General features: G+C 41.4%; 1 protein-coding gene across 1 annotated transcript; it reads left to right on the forward strand.

Annotated features, from left to right (window-relative positions):
* The first annotated feature begins 14,170 nt into the window (after positions 1 to 14,170).
* Positions 14,171 to 15,545, forward strand: HAPSTR2 (HUWE1 associated protein modifying stress responses 2). Its single transcript, XM_059157398.1, has one exon. It carries the CDS (start codon positions 14,349 to 14,351, stop codon positions 15,204 to 15,206), a length of 858 nt encoding a protein of 285 aa, XP_059013381.1. The 5' UTR covers positions 14,171 to 14,348; the 3' UTR covers positions 15,207 to 15,545.
* Positions 15,546 to 19,712: the final 4,167 nt, after the last annotated feature.

A 19,712-nucleotide genomic window follows, 5' to 3' on the forward strand; every position in this document is an offset into this window, starting at 1 on the left:
TTTTTCTTTTCTTTTTTTTTTTTTTTTTTTTTTTTTTTTGCTTTCTGATATTATTGCCCACTTGGCAGATTTCCCCCAAGTTGACTCTGGGCAACGAGCTTGGACAGACCCTTTGGTGAAGAGAAAACCTAAAATCGTCACATTTTTATAAAACTTTCAACTCTATTGAGCTGCAATTTATATACAATAAGATTTACCCATTTTAAGTGTATCATTGAGTGAATCTTAGTAATTATTAGAAAGTCATGTACCCACCATCATAATCAAGTTACAGAAGAGTTCCATGACCCTAAGGAAATTCCTTATGCCCATATATACTCTTTCAAGATTCCTGGTCTTAGGCATGCACTGATTGGCTTTCTGTCACTGTGCTCTTTTGTGTTTGAGTGTTTTACTTGGCAAAATATTTTTTGAGATTCACCCACCTTGTTGGGTCTGTTGGTGTTTTTTTTTTTTTTAATTACATAGTTCATCTCTTTATTAGTTGATGCGCATTTGAATTTTTTCCAGTTTGGGACTATTATGAATAATGTTGCAATGAACTTTTGAATGTATGTCTTTTCTGGATATAAATGCATGTTTAATTTTTTTATTTATATACATTTATTGTGTGTATGTATTATTATATTTATTTTAAAATAGGATGTGTGTGTGTGTGTATACACATGTAATCTTGTCATACTTTTTGGTTACAAAAATACTAGTTATGAAAACACATACTAGTTACAACCACTTTGGATTCCTACCAGCAATTTCTGTGAGAGATCCTATGCTCCACATCTTAGCCAAGATGTGGTATTATTAATCTCTTTAACATTAGCCATTTGAGTAGGTGTATAGTATAGTGATGCGTCATCGTGGTTCTAATTCACATTTTCCTTATGACTAATGATAGTGAGTATCTTTTCATGTGCTTGTTGGCCATTCACATACTTTTTTTGTTAAGTGTTTGCTTCAACATGTTGCCAATTTTTAATTGGATTACTTGTCTTTTTATTGAGTAATAGGAGATTTTTTTTATTATGTTCAGATAGCCAACATATAGTACATCATTAGTTTTTGATGTAGTGTTCAACAACTCAGCTGTCTATAACTCCCAGTGCTCATCACAACACATGCCCTCCTTAATACCCATCACTCGCCTACCCCCTCCCTCCAGTTTCCTCCCTTCTGTAACCCTCAGTTTGGTTCCCGGAGTCCAGAGTCTCTCATGGTTTGTTTCCCTCTCTGATTTCTTCCCATTCAGTTTTCCTTCCCTTCCCCGGTCATTCCTCTGTGGTATTCCTTATGTTCCACACATAAGTGAAACCATATGATAATTGTCTTTCTCTGACTGACTTATTTTATTCAGCATAATCTCCTCTAGTCCCATCCATGTCAGTATAAATGGGGTATTCATCCTTTCTGACGGCTGAGTAATATTCCATTGTATATATGGACCACATCTTCTTTATCCATTCATCTGTTGAAGGACATCTTGGCTCCTTCCACAGTTTGGCTACCATGGACATTGCTGTTATGAACATTGAGGTGCATGTGACCCTACCTTTCACTACGTCTGTATCTTTGGGGTAAATACCTAGTAGTACAATTGCTGGGTGGTAGGGTAGCTCTATTTTGAACATTTTGAGGAACCTCCATACTGTTTTCCAGAGTAATAGGAGATATTTATATATTCTGGATACATGTCAGATCTTTATCTATATCTGTATCTATATGGTGCAAGTGTTTTTTCTTCCCATCTCTGGCTTGCCTTTTTGTTTTCTTAATGCTAACTTTTGAATAGCAGAAGTTTTAAATATTTCTTGTGATTATTTATTTATTTATTTTTAAACATTTATTTGAGAGAGAGAGAGAGAGAGAGCATGAGCAATGGGAGGGGCAGAGGGAGAGGGAGAGAGAGATCCCCAGTAGACTCACCACTGTGTGCAGAGCCTGATGTGGGGCTTGATCCTATGACCTTGAGGTCATGACCTGAGCCAAAATCAAGAGTTGGCCACTCAACTGACTGAGCCACCCAGGCTCCTCTTATTTATTTATTTTTGAGTAAATACTAGCTCCCATGTGGGGCTCAAACTTACGACTCCAACATCAAGAGTTGCATGCTTTACCAACTGAGCTAGCCAAAATTTTTAAATTTTAACAAAGCCCAATTTATCAATTTTTATCTTTTATGGTTTATATTTTTGTGTCCTAAATAATCTTTGCCTACTGTAAAGTCTCAAATTTTTCTCTTATGTTTTCTTCTAGAAGTTTCGTACTTTGGGTTTGTACATTTAGGTTTTTGTATGAACCATTCTGAGTTAATGGTTTTTGCCTGATATAAGGTTGAGGTTGATTTTTTCCCCCAAATGAGTATTGAGTTCAGCACTCCTCATTTCAAAAACTGTTCTTGTTTTTTATTTCCTTTTGTTTTTCTTGTATTTTCTCTCTGTACTTGTACTTTAATGAGCTACAGGTCTGTTGTCTCCATCTGTTAACAAGCCTCCGGACCTACATTGTTAAGTGAAAATGCTATCGTTGCTTGAGAAATCGTTCTTCACTGTAAGAAATATCAGCAATTACATTTAACCATGGTAATGGTGAAGTTTTGTGGGCGGGAATTCATGCTACCATATTCTCTATGGTCTGTTAGCGCCTTGGAACTTTAGAAAGATTTTTTAAAAATCTGAGGTTTAAGTAATAGAATTTGAAGGATGGTGAAAAGTCTCTATCAGTTCCAGGACATGAGGTTCTAGACTCCAAGTAAGCACTTGAGTGAGGTCTCTGTAGCTCGACAGAGCAGAATAGGAAAAAAACCCCAAAAAACAAAACTGCACATATGATTTGGGATTTAAGCTGTCCTGAGGGGCAGGTGCCTGGCGGGCTCGGTTGGTGGAGCATGTGACTCTTGATCTCCGGGTTGTGGCTTCAAGCACCATGTTGGGTGTAAAGATCAATTAAAAATAACATCTTTTTTGGGGCGCCTGGGTGGCTCAGTGGTTAAGCCACTGCCTTCGGCTCAGGTCATGATCTCAGGGTCCTGGGATCGAGTCCCGCATCGGGCTCTCTGCTCGGCAGGGAGCCTGCTTCCTCCTCTCTCTCTCTGCCTGCCTCTCTACCTACTTGTGATTTCTCTCTGTCAAATAAATAAATAAAATATTTAAAAAAAAAATAACATCTTTTTTTAAAAAAAGTAAGTTTTCCTGAGGGAACAGGTAAAAGATATTTGATGGGTGCTTTATTTTTTCTTTTCTTTTCTATTTTCTTTGAGATTTTAGTTATTTGTGGCGGGGGGATGAGAGAGAGAATATGTGTGAGTGCGGGCAAGGAGCAGAGCGGGAGGGAGAGGGACAAGCAGACTCTGCACTGAGTCAAGCCCCATGCAGGGCTTGATCTCATGACCCTGAGATCACGATCCGAGCCGAAACCAAGAGTTGGATGTATAACCAAATGAGCCACCCAGGTGCCCTGGTGCTTTAATTTTTCTTAGGGAATAGAGGACAGATTTAGAAAAAAATATCATAAGGTTTATTTTTCAAATATGATGGTAAATTTGGTACATTTTCAAATACTGTGGATGTTATCCAGTGGTCTGATTCCAAATTCTTGGAATCAAGATTCTAATATTATATTGGTCTGATTACAAATTCTTAAGTATTCATTGACTGTAAACATGGTTCTTTGCACACACACAAACCACATGTTCACAGAGAGCCACAGTCAAACTCATCATTCTTACCCCATTTGCTGCAAAAGATGGTAAACAGCCAACTATCCCGTAAGAGGGGACTGCCTCAATAAGTTATAGTTATGGTACAGTCAGTGGTCATATAATAGAATATGATGCAGATAGCAAATAGATTGTACTAATATAAAAATTACCTATAAACATATGTATGCATTAAATGCTTGTATGTACCTCTGGATCCACTGAAATAAAAGCAGATATAAAGCTTTTGGTACAAAGGGGGTCACTATGGTGTTATTTGTAATGATAAATATCAAAGTATAGTAATAAAAGTGTCCACAAATGGGAGGCTCATTAAATAAGCATGGGGATATCCTGCTGATGTTAAAGAGAATGAAGTAGAGGGGCGTCTGGGTGGCTTAGTTGGTTAAGCATCAAACTCTTGATTTTGGCTCAGGTCGTGATCTCAGGGTCATGAGATTTGGCCCTGCGCTGGGCTCTGTGCTCCGCCCAGAGTCTGCTTGTCCCTCTCCCTCTGCTCCTCCCCCTGCTTGCTTTCTCACTCTCTTTCTAAAATAAATGAATAGATAAAATCTTCAAAATAATAAAAAAAAAGAATGAAGTAGATCTACACGTTATGATTGGAATAATCTCCAAAAAGTATGAATATGTGAAAACAAGAAGTAGGGAACAAGATAATGTGAAAATTATGCACCTAGGTGTATGTGTGTGTTGCATAATCTGAAAGGATATATTAAAAATGTTAACAAATGATTGATTTCGGCAAGGAAGATATAGGGTCTAGAATTGAGGGAGACTTACTTTTCAGTATATATCCTTTTTTTCTATTTGCATTTTGTAACCATGTGTGCATCTCACTTTTTCAAATGAAAAATGCCTTCTTCTTCATCATCTATTACCTAAAATTGAGATCTATTTTTATACTGTGTCAGAAGCTTATTTGGAAGATGGAAATTAATCATTTTCCTATCTTTGACTCTAACCATGCTGCTAACCTTCCACCAATCTTCTGATTCTTCATTTGAGGGAGGACAGTTTGGACAAGAGAAGGGAGCAGAGGGCAAGAAGCCGAGTATAGAGTTAGGAATAGCATCCTAGGGTGACTTGGAAGTTAAGGATATGTGAAAATTAATAAAAGGAAATCTCACCAAAATGCACTTGGGAGGCCAGAAGGGGGAGCTCCCAGGCCCTACCATTGGTGGTCAAATGCAGACCCAACAGGAAGAGAAATGACCTTTCCAGTGGATACTCCTTTAGCTCCAATTTTACTACCCGGGCAGGAGGTAGAAAGGTTTTCTCCTCTCCCAGCAGCAGCAGCCCAGCCAATAAGAAACTGTCACAACTCAGCCAATGAAAAGCCACTATACTTTGAACTACCAGTTTGCTCCAGTGGACTTTTTGTTTATAACAGCCTTCCCAGCTACCCCCTTTTCTCAACAAGAGAGCTTTCTTCTTTGTTCTCTGGACTCGTCTTGGTTTTGCAGTAGCTTGCATGTCCCAAATCACAGTTCTCTGCTATTCCTGAATAAACCCATTTTTGCTGGTACAATAACTGACAGCTTTATTTTTAAGGTGAATAGATACTACAAGTAGATAGAGTGCACCTAGCAATTCCAGACTAATAGGCAACATGCTAAGCCATTCATCCTCACCTGTCTTTGAAGACCCCCAAGAGTATTGGGTGTAATTTAGCTTGGTGGTTATTGAACTTAGCCTTAATCAGAATTACCTGGGGTGCTTTAAAATATCCAGTTTTTTAAATCATAGATATAACCTGCATACAGTTTTTCAAAAATTGAACAGTATAGAAGAGAAAGAAAAGTTTCATGTTTAATGGCTAGTTTCCGGTCTCCAGAGGTAACCACTTTATTTCTAGTTTTGAGTTTTTCTGATGATTAATACCATTAGTCTAAATAATATGCTTTTATTTCTGTTTCTTATTTTATCAATTTTAGGATTTTTTGACTTTCAAGAAAGGTGATTTAGCATACTTATGCTACCACCTTTACCTACTTCTGATTGTCCCCAAATTTTATTAGTTATATTTTTACGATATTCAGGGCATTTTGGGGGTTACTTCTATAATGTTGAATCCTATACTTTAATATTTATTGTTGGATACATTAATTCTAGACAAAAGTATCAGAGATACTTTCCCACACTCTCCCTCCTCCCACTGCTTCTGACTTCTGTCACTTGTAATATTCTGTATACATTATTAAGCTTGTAACAGTTACTGCATAGGTTCTCATCTAAGCCCCACCACTTGTTACCTATGTAATCTTAGGTAAATTATTGAATGTCTCTGTGCCATCAGTTTCGTCAAATGTTAACTGGAGATGATATAGTAGTATCTACTTCATAGGGTTGCTGTAAGACTAAATTTTACTTAAATTGAAATAAATACTTCAAAGTACTTAACGTAGTATGTGATACACAGTAAGTGCTTTTTAAGTGTTAAGCTAGAACATAGAACAGCAAAAGTCAAAGTAAAATGAGATCTATTTTACAATTCAGATTAAATCCTTAGCATGGTATATCTATAGCTTGATTTAAAAAATGAGCTAAAATGCAAAAGACATGAAAAGACATTTCACCAAGGAGGATTTATAGGTGGCAAATAGGCATATGAAAATCTGTTCAATATTACTAGTTACTGCAGAAATGAATGAAAACCACAATGAGATATCAGTATATATCTATCGGAAGAGCTAAAATTAGTGAGAATAACAAATGCTGGTGAAACTTGATCATTCATACGTTGCTGGTGGAAATGCCAAATGGTACAGCCACTCTGGAAAAAGAGTTTGGCAATTTCTTTAAAAAATTAAAGATGCAAGCACTGTACAACCTAGCAATTGTACTGCTGGGAGAAATGAAGTTTGAAGTTCACACAAGGGGCACCTGGGTGGCTCAGTGGGTTAAGCCTCTGCCTTCGGCTCAGATCATGATCTCAGGGTCCTGGGATCGAGCCCCTCATCAAGCCCCACATCAGGCTCTCTGCTCAGCAGGGAGCCTGCTTCCCCCTCTCTCTCTGCCTACTTGTGATCTCTCTCTGTGTCGAATAAATAAATAAAAAATCTTTTTTAAAAAAATGAAGTTCACACAAAAATACGTATGCAAGTATTCTGAGTGGCTTTATTAGTAATAGCTTTATTCATAAACTGGAAACAACCCAGATGTCCTTTGACAGGTGAATGGCTAAACAAAGTGTGGTACAGCCATGTGAAGAATTACTGCTCAGCAATAAAAAGGCAGGAACTATTGATGTAGGCGACAACCTGGTTAGATCTCCAGAGAATTTTGTTGAGAGGAAAAAGCCAATCCCAAAAGGTTGAAGACTGTCTGATCATATTAATGTTATTTGCATATATTCTTAGAATCGTAAAATTATAGAAATTGAACTGTTTATTGGTCACCGTGGATTAAGGAGGGGAAGAGACGGGAAGGAAGAGAGTGTGGCTATGAAAAGGAAAATAAGGGATCCTTGTGATGGAACTCTCCTGCATCTTGATTGTATCAATGTCAATATTCTGATTTTGATGTTGTTTTATACTTTTGCAAAATGCTCTTGGGAGAAACTGAGTAAAGGGTACACTGGATCTCTGTACTGTTTCTCACAACTGCCTGTGAACTTTACTTCAAAATAAAAAGTTTAACTAAAGTACCGAACAAACAGCTTTCCCAATATTAACTCCATGTAAATATTATTCACAGCAGGATCAAGTAATGTGTTTGGACCTACAGGGAAAATAAATGTAATCATAGGGCTGTAAGAAAGTGCTGCTGGTAGGAGAACATTTCAAATGTCAAAGCCAAATGGATTATCTTTTCTTATGCTCCTTCAATGGCTCAAATGATGCCACATTTTAACATGCTTCCTATTAGAACTAGAATCATCATACAGCTTTTTGTTCTCAGAGTTCGTAATTGTATTCCATTGTCAATCAAAAGCACACAAAAATAGCTTCTGGTTTCTTAGTGATATAGGGCGATTATAGAATTTGCATCCATCTTAAGGATATTCTTCACTGAACCCTTTGACTTCTTGTTCTAATTACGACCTAATGCTTTCTTGGTCAGCTTAGCAGTTGTCATCTTTGGATTCCTTTAATGCTTTAAAATACAAATTCCCAGGCACCATCGCAGACCGATTTAATTGGAGTTTCTTTGGGTGAGGTATGTCTGGGCTATGTGTATTTTTTAAAAACTACCCCACCAGGCGATTTTGCTGATCCGATTTGAGAATTCATCTAGCTAATCCTGAGAGTCCTATAACTGATATTAGTAAGAGTAACAATAGACACTGTTTTCTGAGGATTTGCTATGGGCATTGTTTTAAGAGTCAATGCATGGTCCTACTTAATCTTTACACAAACCTACGAAATAGGTACTATTATTATCATCCCTGTTTTAGGGAAAACTCAGTATCAGAGAAGTTAAATCATACCACTTTTCAAGCTCCAGAGCCAGGTTGAGAACCCAGGTTTCTCTGGCAAGAAATTGGATTTTAACCAACAAACTATGTTAATTTTAAAATGGATAGACTCAAGAGCCCCATGGGAAACATCTAGAGGTAAAATAAGTTGGTGTTGGAGCACAGGTAAAAGGACTGTGTATTGTCAACTAATTGTACAGCTGAAACCTGGCATCTTTTTTTTTTAAAGATTTTATTTATTTATTTGACAGAGAGAGATCATAGGTAGGCAGAGAGGCAGGCAGAGAGAGAGGAGGAAGCAGACTCCCTGCTGAGCAGAGAGCCCGATGTGGGACTCAATCCCAGGACCCTGAAATCATGACCTGAGCCGAAGGCAGCAGCTTAACCCACTGAGCCACCCAGGTGCCCCTGAAACCTGGCATCTTTTAATCAGTTAGTTCAGCAAGGTCATTCTTGTGAGATACCGTAAGTATGAATAAGGGACCATGGTTCAAATTGGAAGCCTTTTAGCAATTTCTTTTTGATTCTGATTATTTTGGATGGTATAGAAACAATTCACAAACCCTATCAATAAGCATCTTAAACGTTTTCCCATGTAAGCATCTTTAACAAAAGTTGTATCTGTGAGTTATCTGTGACTTTCTCCTCACATTGTCTCTGGCTCGCATAGATGGATAATTGGAGTTAGCTGTACTAACTTGTCAGCATTTGCAATAGAATACCTAATTAAGTAGTTAGGAGAAGTAAGAATAGCCTCCAAATGGCTTGATCACTTGATAGCTAATACTGGAATCATATATTTGCCCACTGTGGAGAGGGACTCTTAACTTTTACAGATACCAGATATGACTCAAATCCATTCACATTTCAGAAGCATGCCCTAGTAGCTCTTAATATTCTGATATGGACCAATCTCCAAGATCTCTCATGTTAAAAAAACAAAATAGTGTATGTAGTATGCCACTATTTAGATAAAAAAGTGGGGGCACGTATTAGTATTGGGTGATCGATACAGTAAATTCTCTGAAAGGATACAGAAGAAAACAAAAGAAACATGCTCTAGTAATGGGCACAAAAATAATGTTTAAAATCTAAATTTAAATGTTAACAGAATGTGGAAAATCACTACACACACACATAATAGAATAGTGAATTTTGTGCTACATTAGACCACTGTATGCTTTCATACTGTATTGGTTGTTTTTCTTCTGTAATTTAAAAACCCAAACCAACTCCGCTAATTAAGCTCTCCCTGGCCAAGAGCTCACTTGGATCCCTGACAGTCCCTAGTTAAAGCTTAGTTTGTAGTTTTTGACAGCAAACCAAGACCCTCTTGTTTGCTTCAGAAAAACTGGCTGGTTTTAGTCCCTGGCGTTATTTTGGCGGTACCCCCATTCCAACAAGTCACCAATCCTCTTGACCATGACTTAGAATTGTGCCAGAATTTTCTTGGTGGTTTTTTTTGTTTGTTTGTTTTTTTGAGACAGGTAGCAGGAGTAGTAGTAGTGATGACATGATTGTTAGCTTGGTTTTAAAATTTGTGACAAATTATCTTGGACACAGGAATAAGGTGGTATATTGAGATGATAAAGCAAGAGCAAAGGCAACTCAATCAAATTTACTTGAACAGGTGGTTTTGGCATTTATCTTAATTCTTTTATTTATTACTCCTTAATTACTCCATAACTCAGAAGGTTAAAACCACCACAGGCAAATGACATTTTATGAAATGAATTGTTTAAAATGTACTTTTTGTGATAAGGGCACTTGATGTGAATAGTATTTAGTTTTTTTTTTTTTTAACAATTTTACTTATTTTTGTTGACATGTTTGGAAATAGGTAAAAAGTCTGAGTGAGAAAATTTCAGTACTTTTATTACTCCATGCACCTCATCTCTCTTTATGTGACTCCTTACCAGAAAAGAAATGGCCTCAGAATTTCTACCTGCCTGATATTACGTTTGTAAAAGTCTTATAGTACTTTGATTTCCTAAGTGTATTACCCAAAGGCACTGATTTTTATAACCCACGCCCCTTAAGGAGCCCAAAACTAACCTCACAGGGAAACCACAAACTTTGAAAAAAAATTAGAAATATTCCTTATCTCCCCTCTGTGGTCTCCTGGTGTCACTTAACCAAAACTCCTCAGTCTGTGACCTTGAGAAACCTAGAGGCGAAGTAGGAGGAGTAGAGTATTGAAGGTTATCTGGTCCATCACTACCCAAAAAGGGGAGAAAAATTCATCATAACAGGTAAGTGTTTTTATACTTATGGCAGATGGTGATTGAAGCAAAGGCAATTCAAAAAGGGAGACACGAGAAAGCAATAATTTTGAACGTTTGACATTTGTTTTGAAACTACCTTACTACCCTATATCCTTTACCATCTGTCTGTTATCCCTCCCAACACCCACCTCTGTCTTCCCACAGGGCTCCATTGTCTGCAGTTCCTGTTTCTCAGGGGCGGAGCTGTGGGAGGCAGCCATGGGTGCCATAATAGGCACCTGCGGCCAGCACAATGGGCTGTGGGTGCTTGTGGGAGAGACAGATTGATGTATTGTGCATGGGGGAGGAGGGCTGTCACTTGAATCCATGTGAACCCAGGCTTTAGGGGCAAGGGAGATTGACAGCTTTTGTAGGTTGCATTTCTTTTTCAAAGCTTGGCTTTAATAGACAGTAAGTTTGGGGCCCCAGGCTTTCACTCCCATAATTCTAACAGGGCAATCACGAGCATTCAGCATTTCTTTTTACCCCCCTTGTTACGCATTAAATGATTTCAGTAAAGGAATGTGCAGCATTAATTAGAATTTGTTAGCAGATACCAAGGGGAAAAGTTTCTTCACAACAACTATAGGAGGTGTCATTTGTACAAAGACTTTTTTGTTTTCTTTCCCCATTACATTATCACTGCAATATGTAAGGTAGTGATTCTTTTCATTTAAATTAAGTGGAAAGCTACTAAATCTTGTTTTATTCTCCAAAAAGAATAAGGTCCTTAACACTTATCTTTTAACTTCTTTCATTTCCTAAGGTTGGTGTTTACTTTTGCTTTCAGTACGACCCATTTACTGATCTGTGTGGTTGTGTATCCAGTTCTGTGTACCATTTAGCTCTTACAATTACAGGCAGCGCACTACTGATATATAAGGATTGTTTCAGGTGAAAATAGCTACCAATAATACTGAAAATCATTGACACACGGGGGCCCTTTTTGGTAATGGTGCACTGAGAAATGTCAAACAATTAGATTCCCCTCGGTTTGTGTCCTAACTTATTTTCTAAAACTATTTTTCTCTAGTTGATATTTAACCTTAGCTATGACATCAAATTTATGGAAGAATGAGGCAGCAGCCAAGGAATATTTTTTCCCATAGAAAACTCATTCCTAAACCATGGCAGTACAGTATTTTTAAACATCAAAATCCTCCCCACCGCACCTCAAACACACACAGAGAGCATCATTTCCTAGTTAAAATGGTCTTAGGGTTTTTTTGGCTTTATATTGTTTCTATTTTGTATTCTGATTTTTTATTCCTGACGTTTTAGACTTTTATGGGAACAAAATTAATCTCAGAGGAGATCTTGTAAATGTACTCTTTGCCACCCAAAGAACTGAGAAAACATTAAAAATATTGGCCATGATTTTTCTACCATCTCTCCCATATAAAATCATTTTCTCTATGGAGGGAATTGGAGGCTAATTGAATTAGAATTTTTCCCCATTCATTGTTTTATTTAAATGTGTTAAGGGCAATAGTGAAAAATATTAGAAGTCTACCATTATTTCTCAGAAAGAACATATTCCCACACACTTGTCTGGCTCTGTCTATTATAATAATTTGGTGCAATGGTTTTAAAAGTAGTGGGGTGATAATAATTAGGGTGTGCGACACAGAAATTTCAATGCTGGATTCAACATTTCACCATGCAGGGCATGAAAATTGCCGACTGGGGCTAGTCAGCTCTAAGTACTAATTAACTAATTAATCAGGTGCTGAGACCAACTGAATGGAGGATACCAGCCAGACAACTCAAGCCCAAGCAGAGGGTTGTGCTCTTTCAAAGACAGTGCCGTCTTTCTTCTTGGTTTTTAACCCAATCAAAAATGAGGGGAGAAAATAGGATATCGTGTCCTACTGTCAGTCATTTCAGCCCAAGCTTTTTACGTAGAGAAAATAAACTAAAAACATGTGCCTCTGATAATAACTGTGAGGCACTGTGTGCAGAGCAGCCCCCAAAGCTCTGGCAAACTCAGTATCTCCTTGGCCATGAACTATTTCAGGGCTGGTGTATGTGGGTGTGTGGGGGAGGAAGGGGATCTGCTTTCTTGGAGTTTTCTACAATATATATTTTTTTAACACTGGAGAATGAGAAATGTATTTCTCCTTTTGGGCTGATCTTAGGTCTTTTGCCCCATCCCTCGTTTATGTAAATGAGAAGAGTCCAATTACACATATGGAAAAAGGGTTTAATGAATCGTGAAAAAGCCTGGTTTGCAGAGAAAGGGCACAATCCCCTTTCTTCTTCTTCTTCTTCTCTTTTAGATTTAACTTAGAAACATGTATTTCTTTTAAGGAAGATGATAAAGCTTAATGATTAGATCACTTTATTTTATATACTAATTTTCATGTTTGGGAATTATTAAACAGATTTTGTTAGAAGATTTCACTTCCTTTATTTTTGTAAGGCTTTACAGAGACCTGGCTAGTATTGTCTACAACCAAAACTGTGAAATTCTAACTTTTCCCCTAAATTTAAAAAACTATTACATGTTAGTTCCTCCCATTTTTTATGTTATTCTTAGCTCAGTGATAATGTTTCTTCTCTTAACACAGTTTGCTCTGGAACTGTCTGCACTGAAAAAGAAGTGCATCATGACAGGAGAGGAGGGTTGTTGTCGAACCCAAGGAAAAGACTTTAGTATCACATAGGTTTAGCTTAATTTTGGTATTATTATGATGTTTTGCCTAGCTATAATTTTTAGGGTGTTGAATTAGGTAAGCTTTTTTTTTTTTTTTTCCTTTCCTAAAGACAGTGAATTTTTACACTAGAGCGAAGAATAATACCGTGTTTGGGATTTCATTTTCCTATTTTCTCTCCCCTTACTTCTTCATCTTGGAATTTTCAGTAGTCGAGGGGAGATCACAGAGAACCCCCAACCCTTTTTTTTTTTTTTAAAGACAAAAACCTTGCAAGGATACTGAGGGGAAAAAATCATTACCATGTCTGACATGACTCTTAGATTTGATAAGTATGCAACTAGCCTAGAAGAGGTGATTTGCAGAGACAGCAGGAAAGTTCTAAATCACGGCTGTAAGAGCTTTCCGGAGACTTAATCCGGCCACCTCATTTGGCACTTGGGGAAACTGAGGCCCAGGAAACGTGGTGGGGGGAGGCAGGAAGGGGACAGAGTTATAGGATTTTTTTTTCCTCTACAAAATACTGCGACGCTCGGCGGAAAACACTTTTCTTGGGTACCTACTGTGTAGAGGGCATTGCTGGGATTCAGACTGCCTGCCTCTTCGCGGGGGGCAAGCTCCTTCCACGCTACCCACCCCACACTCCCCCCACACCCCCACCCCCGGCCTTCCCGGATCGGCGCCCTGGATGTGATCGACACCATGAAGTTGCCCCATAATCCTCTCTGGCAACATAGGATGTAAAATTTGATCAGCTCATTGGATGAAGCCGACAAGTCTCAAAAAATGTGTGAAAAGAGGGCCAAGTGGTAGGCAAGCGCCGCGTTGAGGCAGCGCTCCAGCCGGGCCCCCTCCGAGTTCTTGGTGCGGTAGCCGCGGCGGAGCGGGGGGGCTGGGGCCGAGCCGCGGGACCGTGGCTGGAGCGGCGGCGGCGGCGGCGGCGGCGGCGGCGGCGGGGAGGCCGCGGCGCCGTGGGGGGGCCCTAGGAGCGGACGGCGGGGCCGGAAGGGGGCAGCAAGGCGGCGCCGGCGGCTGCGGAGTTATCTCCGCGGCGTAGCTGGGGGCCGGGCCGGGCGGGGCGGGGCGGGGCGTGCACCAGGGCCGCGGGCGGCGCGCGCCGGAACAGTTGGCCTCAGGGCCCCGCCGCCCGCGCGACCGCCCGCCGGCGCACGCGGAGGAGGCGGCGGCGGCCGCAGAAGGAGGAGGGGAGCGCGGAGCAGGAGGTGAGGTGGAGGTGGAGGAGCAAGAGTAGGCGGAGGAGGAGGCGGCGGTGGAGGAGACGAGCGGCCAGGAGGAGGAGGATGGAGGAGCAGCCGAAGGAGGGCGAGGCCGAGGTGGCGGAGCACTGGTTTTCCAAGTGGGAACGCCAGTGCCTGGCCGAGGCCGAGCAGGGGGAGCAGCTGCCCCCCGAGCTGCAGGAGGAGGCGGCCGCGGAGGCAGCGGGGCTCAAGAGCGAGCGGCAGAGGCTGTGGCACCTCTTCCAGATCTCTGCCACCGCCGTGGCCCAGCTCTACAAGGATGCCGGGTGCCAACAGCCAGATCTGTCCATCTGGGACCCCTTCCAGAACGCGGCCATGGCCGTGACCAGTCTCTACAAAGAGAGCGGGGATGCCCACCAACGAAGTTTTGACCTGGGCGTCCAGGTCGGCTACCAGCGTCGCATCAGAGATGTCCTGGAGTGGGTGAAGAAGGGCCGGAGCACCATTCTCCGCGAAGACCTGATCAGCTTCCTGTGTGGCAAGGTGCCCCCCGCACCTCCACCGTCGCGCACCCCCAGGACGCCGCCGAAGCTGTCTGTCGCGGCCTCCGGCCAGGCCGCAGCCACCGGGGCCGGATCGTCCGTAGACGTCGACCTGCAGCCCTTCCATGAGGCCATCGCCCTGCATGGCCTCAGTGGTGCCATGGCGAGCATCAGCGTGAGATCTGGCGCCCCTGGCTCCCCGCCTCAAGCCAGCGGCGGGGCCACCAATGGCGTCCCCACCAGTAGCCCTGGAGGTGGGCGCCGAAAAAGTAGCTTCCTGGAGGACGACTTGAACCCCTTCAACTCAGAAGAACCGGCCCTCCGCCTGGACAGTGGGGGGACCCGCAAGCGCACCTCGGCCCAGTGCGGGGATAGTGTCACAGATTCCCCCACCCACAAGCGCAACCGAATGGTCTGAACCTCGCCGTTGGCCACCAGCTGCCATGTTACTTGAGAGCTAACTTGACCTTCCACGTGCTTGTCGAAAAGGATGCTCGAGACCATCGTTTTCTTCTCAAAGTTAAAGATTTCTATCAAGTTTGCCATACAGAAACTTTTAAAGTATTCTAGAAGAGGCCTCGTATGACTCGGACTTTCCCGAAAATGTAATTCTAGCAGAGAACAAGTATTATGTAGTAGTTAGCAAGATCAGCAAAAGCAGAAGTATCCGGTCAAAAGCGGGAGCCTGGTTTATCTTGTTCACAGTTAATATTCCTTAGCACTTAGCACAGTTGCTGGTGCTCAATAAATGTTTGTTGAATGAAAAATGTGACCTTATTTAAAATTCTTAAAGGGGAAAGACGAACAGGTGTTTACTTGGTTATAGGATACATTTTTCCTCTATTATTTGGTTATTTGCTTTAACCATTTTTTGCCAGTTCAGTTACATTTTGTCAAAATGTGAAACTTGACATCTTGGTGAAATCTGGAATTTTCTATTTTTGCTCCACTTTACCATGCACCTAACTTGTACAAAGTGTGCAAGTAATACATATTAGGATGTAAGGTGTTTTTTTCTTTATATAGTTGGTTATTATGGTGATTATGTGATGGTGTGAAGGGCTGCTATAATGGTTGGGCAGGTAATACTTGATATTGAGTCCATTCAGTGCTCTTTAGGAAAATTAAGCCAACAGTGGAGATCCTGAGATCAAAGATGGTGGTCCTGGTGGCGCAGTGGTGCTCCTTTAACTGAGGAATGTAAAAGGTTCCTTTTCCTGAGGTTATATCTTTTTGGTGATCTCTGTTTTGAATTGGAAGACAGACTAGTTAGAATGAACTGGATTTTATTTAAGGATACAGCATGATATAACTAAAAGGGCATGAGCTTTGTATTAAAAAAGGACCAGCAGGAAAATCCCAGTCCCACAGCTTCACTGCATGATTTTGGGGAAATCACTTAAGGTCTCTTGACCTCAGTTTTTCATCTGTAAAATGGAACTTTGTGTCTCCTAAAGTAGTCACGAGGATAAGATGATGTCCATAATTTAAGTATCGAGTCCAGTGCTTAAACACATAAGGGTGCTCAATAAATGTTCTCTCTTCTCTGTAGGTAAAGGTCAGCAAAACATTAAAATCCATTGTATTTTAGAAAAAGCAGGAAAACAGATCCATTTAGAAATCAGAAAGTAGAGTCTCTGTGTTTGAACAGGAAACTGAGAGTTGAAACTAGCCTAAATAGCCTAGGTCTTGTATTACAAGTGTGTTCAACTCATGAACACTCACGATAGTCACCGTGCATACTAGGGCAGCCTTGGAGTTCCTGAAATTGCCCGAGCTGTACATCTTACCGCTGGAGTTGTGAAAGATCTGCATCCTCTGGCCTGAAAAAAATATGAGAAGGGGGATAAGAATGGAAAGGATTTGGAAATGAAAGTCTTAGGGACACCTAAAAGGCCAAAGTGGTTCTGGATAGGGGTGGGTGAGGCAGAGGAGGTGGAATAGTTATGGAAGGGTTGGGAGGAAGTTCAAACATACCGATCTCCCTCAGGCTCTTCTAAAACAAGCGTATAAAATATTGTAGATAGATGAGTAATACCTTGACTTTTAGGTTCATATTTGAAAGTTGTTTCTGGTTTCATTAGCGTGGTCTTTGGAGTAGATTTGTAATCAACTAATGTGTTAAAATAATACAGCAAAATAAAGTGAATTCCCAGATAGAATAAAAACTTCCTGTTGAGGCAGTCTGCCCATACTTACTGAGGAACTGTGCTATGTCCTGAGAAGGGATGTTAAACAAACCAAAAACGGTCTTTATCCTTGAGCAGCACATCCTACTTGGAAGGTAAGTTAATGTAGTGAAAAAAAGCACTTCTAATTGTAGGAAAAGCACCTAAGGACTGTGCGAAAGAATTCAGAGGACAAAGGTCATCCTTGCCAAGAGGGTCCCAGCTTCTAGAGGAGTAGCATTTGAACTGGGCTCAGAAAAATGTGTAGAAAGAGAAGGCACAGGGGATACCAGCAGGAGAAGACTATCGGACCAAGTCTGAGAAGGAGAGAAAGGGTATTCAGGGCATCACAGGAGCCAGGGAGGGGAGGCAGAGGCCAAAGTATATTTGAAGGTCTCAAATGCCTGGCACAGCCCTCTAGATTCTATCCTAGGGCAGGAGATGATACCGCTCCTTTCAGGAAGATAGCAGGGTGCCTGGATGTCCCGCAGGGATGTCCCCATAGGCTGTTCTTAATGGGGACTTTGCCTTTTGGTTAATCAGGCTTGTGGAGATGTTTACCTCGACAGGACGTCCTCTGGAAAGCCTTTGCCTCCTCATACCCTCCCACACCTCAAACCGTACGTGGTAGGAGACACCTCTAGGGTGTATTCTGCACTGCTTCTGGAGGACTGAGAAAGCCTTTAATTCCAGCTGCAGAATCTCTTGGAGGGCTAGTACGGAAGAAACAAAATCCTTGTGCCTTCCTTTCTGTCATTCCTGCTGCTTGTGTCCCAGAGCTGTCCTCAGCTGCAGGACCAACCGAGCAACCACAGTAAATTCTTTTTAAGATTTTATTTATTTATTTGACAGACAGAGATCACAAGTAGGCAGAGAGGCAGGCAGAGAGAGAGGAGGAAGCAGGCTCCCCGCTGAGCAGAGAGCCCCATGCAGGGCTCCATCCCAGGACCCTGAGATCATGACCTGAGCAGAAGACAGAGGCCCCAACCCACTGAGCCACCCAGGCGCCCCAACCACAGTAAATTTAACAGGTATGGAGAGTGGTAAGAGGGTATGTCAGTATGAGGGCAGGGACCTCCTTTGCCTTGTTTTCTTCTGTAATTCCCAGTGCCTAGCACAGTGCCTGATCCATATGGGTACACCAGAAATATTTATTAAATGAGTGGATGAGTAAGCCCCATCCGGACTCAGGTTTAGCTATTTACTCTCTCTCTTTCTGTTTGCTTACTGCCCAGGAAGGGCACCTGAAACCCATGCTCTAATTTCTAGATGATTTCTCCCTTGCACACATTTACCCTTATTCCTATCAGATTCAGCTCTTTGAAAAGTGGTCAGTCTCATGACCACCTGACTTGGGAGTGTCCTGAGTTGCTTATGAAGGTAGCAGCTCCAGGCGAGTTAAAAATCTCAGTAGAAAGGTCCCTGAAGTGACCTGCTTTCAGGAGGAGGGCTCAGTGAATGTGATGCCTAGTGAAGTCTGAAGCCCCATGCCCCTATTGTGAGATTTGCGACTGAGTCTTGGAGCTAATTTCTATGTATATATGCATGTATGTATGTTTCCTGTATTGAAGGGCCTACGAAGTGGCTGTTGAGACAGTCACCAATTGTGTGACCTTTTTTTAAAAAAGATTTTATTTATTTATTTGACAGACAGAGATCACAAGTAGGCAGAGAGGCAGGCAGAGAGAGAGGGGTAAGCAGGCTCCCTGCTGAGCAGAGAGCCTGATGCAGGGCTTGATCCCAGAACCCTGGGATCATGACCTGAGCTAAAGGCAGAGAGTTAACCCATTGAGCCACTCAGGCACCCCAGCAATCCTGTGACCTTAACATGTAATGCTGCGGGCATCCCACCTTCCATGATAGCATGGCTGAAGAACCACAGAGAAGTCTGAAACTCAAGGGATCCCATTGTGAGATTTGTGATTAATTCAGGAGCTAATTTAAAACTGATCATTGGTGGTGAAATTTCTGTGTGGTCTTAAAAAAAAAAGTGATTTTCTCCATTTGTACTTACTGTCTTTATCATCACTTTGCATCTCTCTCTGTCTCTGGTTTTTTTTTTTTTTTTGAAGTTTATTTAAGTAATCTCTACACCCAACGTGGGGCTCAAACTCACAACCCGGAGATCAAGATGCTCTTCTGACTGAGCCCTCCAGGTACCCCTCACTTTGCATATCTCATAGATTTTCCTTCTAGGAGTATAGATGAGAAGAGTGAGTTGAAAACTTGTCATTAAATGAAATTTCCTCATTTGTGTCCTTTTATAGGAGCCTGAGAAAAGGCTCTGATTTCCTAACTTTTAGCCGACTATTTTATCCAATTCTTTATGAGCTGAGAGTTAGGAAACATTGTTGTGAGATCATGTTGTCTTTATGAAATGATTGAATAGGGTTAGTTGTTGATCAGCCTGGGCCTTCGTGGAGGTTTATAAACTTCCTCTAGTACTGTATGCATGGTGGGATCCTTCCTGAGTTCAGAGCCAAGAGGGACCTTAAAGATCATCTAGGGCAGGGTCAACTATTCGGTGTATAGATGGGACAAGTGACCTCACTTGGGAGGGCTACAGTGACTCACTAGTAAGACTCATACTGCATAGCAGGTTCCAGTCTATTGTTCACGGTGCCTCCCTGAGTTATATTGTGTATGACCTTTAAGTTACTGTGCTGATGATGAGTGGGACTAGCAAACTTGTATCATGCAGCTACGCTGGCACAGCAAGCACACTGTCTTTACTGTGTTGTATTTCTTTGCGGGAA

Source organism: Mustela lutreola, chromosome X, assembly GCF_030435805.1.
Source record: "Mustela lutreola isolate mMusLut2 chromosome X, mMusLut2.pri, whole genome shotgun sequence".
NCBI classification, from domain to species: domain Eukaryota; kingdom Metazoa; phylum Chordata; class Mammalia; order Carnivora; family Mustelidae; genus Mustela; species Mustela lutreola.